This window comes from Giraffa tippelskirchi, chromosome 2 (genome assembly GCF_054371585.1).
Source record: "Giraffa tippelskirchi isolate mGirTip1 chromosome 2, T2T-mGirTip1v1.2.pri, whole genome shotgun sequence".
NCBI lineage: Eukaryota > Metazoa > Chordata > Mammalia > Artiodactyla > Giraffidae > Giraffa > Giraffa tippelskirchi.
Genome location: NC_137276.1, coordinates 12,443,633 through 12,454,006, shown reverse-complemented (window position 1 = coordinate 12,454,006; position 10,374 = coordinate 12,443,633). Strand labels below are relative to the sequence as shown.

The following is a 10,374-nucleotide window of genomic DNA, read 5'->3' as shown; positions in this document are numbered from 1 at the left end:
TTGTACCTATTGTGTTTTTGTTGTGGGTACAATGACAGAAACATGTGAAAGCCCCCGCACTGCTGGGTCCATAGGAGGTGCTCAGTCTGGACCACTTGCAGCCGGTTGGCCTTTGCCCTCCCTTTGACTTCGCCTCTGGGAACCTGAAAGCAGCTCATGGTTTTCTTCAGGCCCATGTGGCCTCTCAGCTCCTACAGGTCACTTTTCTGTATCTCCAAGACTTCGTCTCCTCCTCCAGGAAGACTTTCTTGATGCCCATAGCCAGGTAAGGTGCCCCTCTCCTCAGAGTTCCCCGGAATGCATCTATTGCACTGTAGTATTTAGCACACCTGTATTATCCTGCTGGCTCTACCGCAAGTATGTCACAAATCCAGCCCAGCTGACCTGCTTTCCTCTCTGCACTGTTATGGGGTCTAGTCTTAACAGAGGAGCCAGAGTGAGCCTCTAAGAACAAGGTGACGTAACTCTTCTCAAAACATTTCTGCCATTTCCCATCTCAGAATAGAATCTGAAGTCCTTAGCTTGCCCATAAAGCACTCTGGGCTCCCCATTACCATTCTCCCCCTTCACAGGTCTGGTCACATGGTCCTTCAATTCTTCACCTACCCCAAGTCCACTCTTGCCTCAGGGCCTTTGCACCTGTCGTTCGCTTTGCCTAGAACCTTTTTATCCCTGTAACTACCTCACCTTCTACATGTTTTATCTCATTTGACACCAAAACCCTAAGGTAGGTACAATTCCAGTCCTCATTTTGCAGATGAGAACACAGACCTGGAGAGACTGACTCCCTGAAACCCTATTAGAATGCCTGCACCTCTCTGCTCTGGGCCCCTGTTCCCCTTTACTGTCCTTCCAGACATTCTAAGTGATGTTATTGTTTATTCTCTCTAGGATGTAAGTGCAAAAAGGAAGAGGTATGTCTTTTTTGTTCATTCTGCCTCTAAAATAGTACCTAGCATATAGTTAGTAGGCACTCCAGGATTTGACTGTAGCCTGCCAGGCTCCTCGGTCCATGGAATTCCCCAGGCAAGAATACTGGAGTGGGTAGTCATTCCCTTCTCTAGGGGATTTTCCCAACCCAGGGACTGAACCCGGGTCTCCCACATTATAGGCAGATTCTTTACCGTCTGAGCCACTAGGGAAGCCATTAAAATGCATAAATGCTTCCATATTTCTTTTGTCCAGTTCCTTGGATGTAGAGCCAGCATCTTATTCATCTTTGTAGCCACTGAGTTAAATGCTCAATAAATGTCTGTTGATATAATCAGAGAAGGAAAACTAGAGAGCCTCACAATATAAGTAAGCTGAAGCAAGAATTAATGGTGTTAAAAATGCAAGTATCTTAAGATGTTTATTTTTTATTATATTTTTTACATGGAACACTTCAAGAAAGAAAATAATTACAATAATTCAAATGCATGAATGATTCAAATTCATACTGCAATCCCTGGATTCAATAAATATCCTTTCAAATTATACCCAATCAATATTAGAAATGTTTGTAGACACTAAGTCAGCTAACAAAGTAAGTAACATAACTATATAAACTATAAATCTCAGGAATGGGGAACATGCATGATCAATTAAGTCACTTTGCCACTGTGTTTTTTTAAAAAAAACATGATTCACATTTCCTTCAACCATACACACATTCATTGCAAGTGTTAAATTAGACCACTAACAACTTAAAACTATGGTCTTTAAAGAAAATTCAGTTTAATACAAAGAAATTCAAGACGAAAATTTCAGGACCCTTGATCAGAAGTTTTCAATACCTACTGTACTACTCTGGTATACACAAAGGTTCAAGTAAGGCTGAGGAAAAAGATGTTTCCTTTTCCCATTGAAGACATGATCCAAGAAACAGGTGAACTACACACTCTATAGAAACTAGCCATCCATCCATACCTTGCCTTGGACTCATTACATTAGTAACTAAAAACATTTTAAAAGCCTTGGCCAACATTATAAAAACAAAACATTTAGAGTAATACTATTTATGAATACAAGCATCATTGGGGTTGGTTTTTTTTTTTGCCTTCTATAAATACTAATCTTTGAAAAGCTACAAGTTCCCACTGTGGTTCTTTTCTGGTGTGGGAAGCTGCAGGTGTGCACGGGACAGTCTACTGATTTACCTTCTCAAAGTATTCTCTGGAAGCAGTCGGATGGGGCTTGATCTGAAAATACAAAAGCATTTCACTGGGTAAGTGACTTTATGATATCAAAAGGGAGCTGAAGGCCCTTAATTTTTAACCTACAGTTATTTAACTTTTAAAAGATTGGTCTGTTTCCTTTAAAATACATGGATGAAATTGACATTAACAGCCTGCCTGGGGCCTGGTCCCACTCCCACCCACAGCAGCTTCATGCATTTGCACACCACCTCCACCCTTGCTCCAACGTGGATATTCCAAGCCAGCAGCCCTTGGGGCACTGAGGACCTGGGACCCTCTTGGCTGGGCTCCCATTGCTTTAGGGAAAGAAACCTACTGTAGGAGATTCGGGTGTCCAGTTGGCTGGGCAGACTTCTCCATGGGTTTCCACAAACTGGAACGCCTTCACCAAGCGGAGGGTCTCTTCCACGCTTCGGCCCACTGGGAGATCATTGACGCTCAGATGCTTGATGACTCCATTGGGGTCAATTATGAAGAGACCACTGCATAAAGATTCATCCTCATCAGAATGTCAACATTACCAGAGCTAGAAAGACTCTACTTCTACCCTGTCTTTAATTCTCCTTGATAGAGCATTTATTAAACTCTATCATGTGCTTAAAAATCAAGTTTTCCTTATGCAAAAAGCTTATCATCTCTTATTGATGACAGATGCTTTAAGAAAGATAGGACTGGACTAGGCCAGTGTGTTCACATTCACAGATGTGACCTGGATGTCTCAGTTATCTGAAGGTCACTGAACTACACAGAGCAAAGACTTCTCATTAGTGATGCAGTAAGCATTCTCTGGGCAGCTGTATCAAATCTTGGCAAGAAACCATAGGCGATTGAGAAGGGACAGAGACATATTTTATCTGTATTCTGTAAATACTTATAAGTGAATTGAGAAAATCCCATGGGAAAATTTACTGGCCTTAAGTCTAGGCAGAGCAAAAATCTAAAGGAAAAACAATCCTATCACTTTTGTTTATTTTTGGCTACCCTGAGGTACAGCTTGTATAGAAAGACAGAATAAGTGCTTAGTACTCTTTCATTATTAAGTTTTCAAAATAATGAACTGGTTTCCTGGAATTCTTCGATTCTAGGATTTAAATATATTTGATGTGTTTCAATCACTTACAGTTCTTATTTTGATCCACAGATTGTTGAAGCCCATCACTATCACTTAGCAACAATGTAATGAGGTAACCCACCACCCTGGGGTCTTCTATACAAGTGAGGGTGATACTCTGACTTACACAGAGGTCATAAAACTCAGAGGTTTATAACAGTTCATAAAACTCAGAGGTTTATAACAGTTCATCTTTAAAAGGGTGTGGCATCCCAAATGTTAATCACTCAGGAAAAAGGCAAGTTAGAAAACACTCAGGAGATAAAAAGGTGGTTCTCCCTCCCTGGGCCTGGCCTTAGGGGGTCTAGGCTCTGAGGCTAATGGGTCCTGGTACCTGTTCCTGCAGGGCGCAGCCGAGGTGGAGTCCACTGTGTAGATGCGGAAACAGAGAGCTGGGTTGGAGATGGGCCCACAGCACAGTCTCCAGAAAGAAAGGCTTATCTTACAAGCCAGACTCGACTCCTCTCCCATTGTCAGTCCCAATAGTGAAACCAGTAGGGAGCTAACTAGAAAGTTAGCAAGACGCTACAGGGATCTTGGGAGGAAAACACCAGGACTCTTCTCCTTCCCTTGCCAACGCTGTCAGAGCTAGGCTTCCATTTATTAAAGGAAGGCAGTAATCTCCTTGGAGTCAAAAGGCCCAAGTTCCCACGTGGCTTCCGGAGCCAAAATTCCAGTGTACCCCCAGCAGACTGTAGATCAGCTACGAGGGTGGGCAGGTGAGTGGGTTCAAGCCAGCCCCCAACAAAACTGTGAGGCCCATCAAAGTGGGATCCTTGCTTGTGTCCTGGAGGTCAAGTTCTGCCCCGTCCCTCCTTCATCAGCAGCCATCATGATGCCTAAGTTCTTGTCCCACCCAGGAAGACTGACAGTCTGGGACAGGGCTCACAACAGCTACGAGGACCTGTGCCACAAATTCTGTAGCTGCTTCACCTTACTCAATCCTCACAACCAACCTGGGAGGTACACTCTCATTCTAATTGTGGGGAGAAAGGGACTCAAAGAGGTTAAATATCTTGCTCAAAGTCATATAGGTATTGAGCAGCTGAGCTTAAATAAATAAATTCAAACTCTGGTCGGGTTCCAGTGCCTGTACAAGATACTAACCATACCAGGAAACTGACTCCTACCCTTGCTGGCCCCCTCTGTCCCCTGCCCCCCAATCTCTAAGCAGTCTGATGGCTTCACTGCGAGGCGTGGCTCCCATGTGGTCAGTGAGAGTGAAGCAGTGTGACCATTAAGACGTGGTATTGGAGACTTCCCTGGTGGTCCAGTGGCTAGGACTGCGCTCCCCAGTGCAGGGGGCCCTGGTTCGATCCCTGGTCAAAGAACTGGATCCCATGTGCTGCGACTAAGACCTGGTACAGCTGATAAAATAAATATATTTTTATTATAAAGGCACAATTTCCTTCTTCAGAAACAGGCCCAGAGAGACACAGGGGGCACACACGTCACAGCCATTTCTGAAAGACTGCCAACCCTCGCAGGAGGCATCCACTGATGCTTATTACGATAAAAGACAAATTAAGGATTTGGGGTTCTAAAAATTCCCTACCCAGGTTTCTGTAAATTCCCTATGAAGTACAATAATGCTAAACACAAAAAACAATTTTAAGTTCATACGAAATGGATCTTACCGTAGTGCAAGGCCAGGACCTTCTAACAGCACACCGTAGTCTCGGGAAATCTGTTTGGTCAAATCTGACAAGAGTGCGATGTTCATATGGCCCAAACCGCCATTCTGATAAAAATGCAAACAGGGCTGGTGGTTACACTGTGGCTCCCACAGCCTCCTCAGCCAGGTAACATGTCAACTGACCAACACCAGCCAGACAGCAGTAACTGGGCACCCACAGCGGGCCGAGTGCTACTATAAGCTCTTTCTACTGCCTCACTTCCTCCTCCAGCACCCTGGAGTAGCTACTATCATCGTCGCCATTTTACAGATGATGAAACTGAGGCACACGCAGGTTGAGTAACTTGCTCCAGGTCCCAGCTAGAAAGGGGAAGAGGCAGGATTTAAACCCAGCGAATACTACAGACTTTTCTTTTTTCTAATTCTTAAAGTATCCTTTTGGTTGAAGATTCATTTCTGAAGCATAAAGATGGAATAATAATATAAAAAAAAGATAATATTTTGAATAATTTGATATTTGATAGTCCACCATCATAGCTAGAAATCGATTCTCCCAAGCAAGTTTTTAGGCAAGAATACTGATCATGCAGAAGAGTAAAATCAGAGAACTTAACCACTGTCCCACCTGCCTCACAGGGTCCAGGTGAGAGGGGAGACAATGGAGTCCAGCTGTTTCTCCTGCCCTGCTGAGTTTGTTCTCCGTTATTGTTTGGAAAACACAGGTGTAGTGAGGAGCAAATACATGCAATGTTACAGCAGACATGGATAGAGCTTAGCAGAATCTTCCAGTAGGTTAGGACTGACAGCCCATTTCAGACTAGTCATGCTTTAACAACTTCTAGGTTGGTCTTTCATGGGATCCGGCAGTTTTTAAGAACACAAGTGCAGAGGCAGTGTGGATACGTGTATACCTTCCTCGGCGTGTTTATCCAGGCCAGGTGGCTGAAGTGGGAGTCCACTGACACTGCAACAACTTCACAGTTCACATCATGAAATTCGCTGGCTTTGTCACTGAAAGCAGTAATTTCTGTAGGACACACAAAGGTGCTAGAAAAAAAGGGCAGGAATTCTTATCAGAGAATTTTTTTTAAAAGACTTTTAAAATCTGAACTACAGTTGTCTAAAGAGTAGCTCTATTTTCTTAAAGGAGAAAAAGGCAAAAGGGTTAATCATCCTCACTGGACTCCTGGTCAAAATGATACTCCAGTTTAAAAAAAAAAAAAAAATTTAACCAACTATTTTAAGAATCATATCAAAAAATAGGTGTGGGGGAGACATACTCAAAGAATAAAGACAAAATTTTATTTAAATAAGTAGCTTCATGAGAAAATTCATTTTATTATCCTTACTTTTCTCTTTTCCCCCAGATCAGTGGAAACTTCCTCCCTGACAGGCTTATAGGAACCACTACTCCAAAGTGGAATGTGGGCTCGAGGGCACGTGGGCTCAGTAGTGCAGCTCCTGGGCTGCAGAGCCATAAAACAAGAGCCAAAGGGCTTCTCTGGTGGTCCAGTGGGTAAGAATCTCCTTGCAGTACAAGGGACACAGGTTCGATCCCTGATCCCAGAAGATTCCACATGCCACAGAGCAACTAAGCCCGTATACTGCAACTATTGAGCCTGAGCTCTAGGACCCAGGAGCCGCAACTACTCAGCCCACGTTCTGCAACTACTGAAGCCCGTGAGCCCGAGAGCTAGTGCTCCGCGACAGGAGAAGCCACTACAATGAAAAGCCCGAGCACCACAACTAGAGATAGCCCAAGTGCAGCAACTAAGTCCCACCACAGCCAATAAATACATACATCTTTTAAAAAAAAAAAGAGCCATATTAAAACCCATTAAAAGGAATGCCACTCCACCCCCCATACTTATCACTTGTGAATTAACTACAGATGGAAGCTTTATCAACAAGACTATCAGTGATAAGAGTCAGCAATAACCCTCCCCTTGACAAGAGTAAAGGTAGGCCATGCCAGTGGCAAGGCAGTGATCTTTGCTTGCTCCCAGGATGATGTTACAGCATCACAGAAAATACACTTACAAATCCAAAGGATAGAAGAAGAGCACCAAATATTTCCCCTTAAAGTCATCAAGACTAATTTCTTTGAACTCTCCGCTGACAACGGCCGTGCCCTTAAAATAGGGTGCATGCTGGGTGACGGCAGGGGCATGGTATGAGGAACCTGAAAAATATCCCAAAAACATGCATACACAGTTCATTCATTAAACCAACCACTTATCTGATTTTACTTAAACCTCTCCCAGTAATTAATCAGTAGTATATTTAAAAGGTTCAGTTCAATTGTACATCTTACAAAACTGTTTCTCTTTCCATAGGTCTAGACTGTACACTAATTCAAAGTGCTATGGAAACTAAAGAGACAGGAGGGAATTCCCCGGCAGTCCAGTGGTTAAGACTCAAGCTCTCCCTTCAGGGGGCACCAGTATGCTCCCTACTCGGGAAACTAAGATCCCACATGCTGTAAGGTGCAGCCAAAAAGCAAATAAATAGATAAAAGAAGACAGGAGAGAGTAGGGATGGATGAACATAGAATAAAGGATCATACAAACCTGGAGGTGGGTTCTCAGCATGGTCTGGATTTTTGCCAAGACCAGGGCGGATGGCACAAAGGAAGGAACGGGGCAGGTGTGGGGAATGGCCTGTAGCCGAGTTTGTTTGACGTAGAGAACAGGTGTGCATGGAAAGAAGACGCATGGGGGACAGAGCGAGGATAGTGGAAGGCCACGCTGAGAGGGCCCTTATATATCAGGCGGATGAGTCTGTTCTTAAAAGGAGAGATAAAGGAATCACTGGAGGCTTCTGTGCAGGAGATGGGTGATGCATCAGCTGTTCTTAGGAAGATTAGCCGGGCAAGGGAGAGTGAGAGGAGCAGGGAGAGCCTGATGTCAGGAGGTGACTGCAGCTATCTAAGTGAGCGGTGAGGCAGGCAAGGTACAGCAGAGGGCACAGAAAGAAAGGAAAGGATGCAAGAGCTATGTCAGGACTGCAGAGAAATTTCTTAAAACTCCGAGCAAATGGTAAATTTTTTTAGAACACTTCACCAACAAAGGTTTTGCTAAAGTACATCCCCCACCCCCACCCCTGCAACCATTACAAGTTAGTCTTTTTAAAAGGTGGGACACACCTAAAGGAGGCCTTTTCGAATGCCACTCATTATTTGAGGCTGTACTGAGCAAATCTCATATTTTAATATGGAGTATAAGTCTCAGGGAACAGCTGTGTGTCACTCAGATCACGGAGTAGTACAACAGAATGGCCTAACGTGGCCACGTGGAGCCAGGCCACAGGTGTGAATCCAAAAGCCTTTAGAGTAGCTGCACTGTCCGTCCCCAGTCAGCTCATACCCTTCACACGCAGCAGGCCCAGAGACCTCTGACTGTCCCCACCCCTCTTTCATGTTCCTAGACCCAGGGGATTAAAACCTCTGGAGTCAACAAGGAAATGTGACACTAGGGCAGTCTGCCTCAGTGGGTTGCAACCCTTGGCTGCTCATTAGAATCACTTGGTGAGCTTTAAGAATATACGATGGTCTGGTCTCACCCCAGAGATTGACTTAATTTGTTTGGGGTGGGACTAAGAAAGTGGTACGACAGTGAAGACTCCCCAACGTGAGTCTAATATATGGCCATAGTTCAGAGCTCCTGTTCAGAGATGATAAATGTTTCCATTATCTGGTTCAAACCAAAACATAAGGACACTTACTGGTGCTAAAGGCGAATTTTGCTTGACCAGAACCAGACCACGATGCATTTGTCAAGCACATTCTTTGAGAAGCAACTGGCCTAAGGGCTGCAGAGGCAGAAATGCCCCAAGGAATGGCACTCACATGTCGGACGAGCTAAAAAGAGAAACAGTTTATATCAGAACGTATTCCCAGAATGGCGGCTGAAACCCTGCTGAAAGGGCATCAGGCCAGTAGTGGCCTTGGCTGGCCTTGTTCCTATGAACAAAAACTCCAAATTGCAAAAGCATGGATTGAGTTTACATGTTCTTAAAATTCCCTTCTGCTTCCTTATCCTTCAAGACTGTAAAGGAGACTGGGGAGACCCTTTGTTGGTCAAAGGGCACAACACTGCAGTTATGGAGGATGAATAAGTCTGGAGATCTAATGTATAAGCATGTGGATTATAATTAATAATACTGTATTTAAGTTGGAAATAAGAGAGCATATTATTATTCTAAGAGAGTAGACAGGTGCTCTCATCACACACACAAAGGCTAACTATGTGAAGAGATAGATGTTAATTAGTTTGACTGTAGTAATTATTTCATTACTTATATCATGATATAATACGATTCAATTATGTAATTTTTATTTTTTAAAAAATATAGGGAATTCCCTGGAGATCCAGTGGTTGAGCGTATATACATATGTAAATATAATTATCGGGTTGGCCGGAAAGTTCATTTGGGTTTAACTTGAACGACTTTTTGGCCAACTCGACACATATGTATTAATCAATGGGAAATAAAAGACTGCAAGGCAGAGGGAAATTACAAGAATATGAAGATTTCATGCTTTTAAAAGGAACCCAGAGGACTCAGACCAGGCGACTGGCCAGGCTCTGTGTATTAAGCTCTTTACCAGCAGATGTGCTGGGCATGTTCTACCATGTCAAGGTTTTCCCTTAGAAAAGACAAGGCCATTCCGACCCACAGAGGAGCAAACAAACAGGGCAAAGTTCAGCCTCTGGGCGTCTGGACAGGGCTCAAGGGAAACGTTTGCTCAATTTCAGGGTCCCGCATGACTCGGGGAGAAAGAGCCTGGGTGGAACCCCTCCACGAGAAAGGGGAGGGCGGGCAGCCAAGAGCCTTTGGCACTCAAGGACTTTGGTTACATTTTGGTGTCCATCCAGCATTTAAGGGGATGCTCACGGAAACCCTTGAGGTATGCAGTCTGTGTTAAGGTAAGGAAGTTATCTGAGGCTCGGAAAAGGCAATGGCCCAAGGTCATAGAGTCAGTTATAGAACTGGGACCAGGGGACAGGTCGCCTGCATCCAGAGCCAGGTGCTTAGGCAGAGAGTGGACTGGGGTCCCACGACTGGCAGCGAAGAGGGATTTGCCGAGTGGAACGCAAAGAGAGGGTGGGGGCGGAGTGGGCGAAAGGCGGCTCTGCGCAGGCGCGGGAAGCCTGCCTTAGAGGAGGCGGCCCCTGGTCCATTACCCTCTGATATCCTCCAACAAGGGTGAAAGGCCTCCAGGCCAAGGGAAGGGGCACCCCACTTGGGAAGCACGTTCTAGGAGCCACCGCAGGGTCTCGGCGCCTGTGCCCCGCAGGCGGCCACTCACCGAAGCCCGGAGCAACCTTCCCGCCGCGGCCGCCATCTTCGGTGTGCTGGGGACCCGCGGGGCCGACAGAGACGCAGAGGAGGCGGGGCCCTACGGGGGCGTGGTCAGAGGCGTGGTCTCGGCGGGCAGGGGCGGGCCC

At 45.1% G+C, this 10,374-nt stretch overlaps 1 protein-coding gene across 2 annotated transcripts; it reads right to left on the bottom strand.

Annotated features, from left to right (window-relative positions):
* Positions 1 to 1,320: 1,320 nt before the first annotated feature.
* On the bottom strand, positions 1,321 to 10,280 carry PRDX3 (peroxiredoxin 3). Of its 2 annotated transcripts, XM_081536267.1 has the most exons (7): positions 10,236 to 10,280; positions 8,648 to 8,783; positions 6,965 to 7,106; positions 5,836 to 5,971; positions 4,926 to 5,029; positions 2,494 to 2,659; positions 1,321 to 2,180 (listed from the first exon to the last, which is right to left on the bottom strand). In XM_081536267.1, the coding sequence occupies exons 1-7, from the start codon at positions 10,269 to 10,271 to the stop codon at positions 2,127 to 2,129; spliced, it is 774 nt and encodes a 257-aa protein (XP_081392393.1). In that variant the 5' UTR covers positions 10,272 to 10,280; the 3' UTR covers positions 1,321 to 2,126. The 2 variants fall into 2 exon arrangements, with proteins under 2 accessions (XP_081392393.1, XP_081392396.1); XM_081536270.1 differs by lacking the exon at positions 2,494 to 2,659.
* Positions 10,281 to 10,374: the final 94 nt, after the last annotated feature.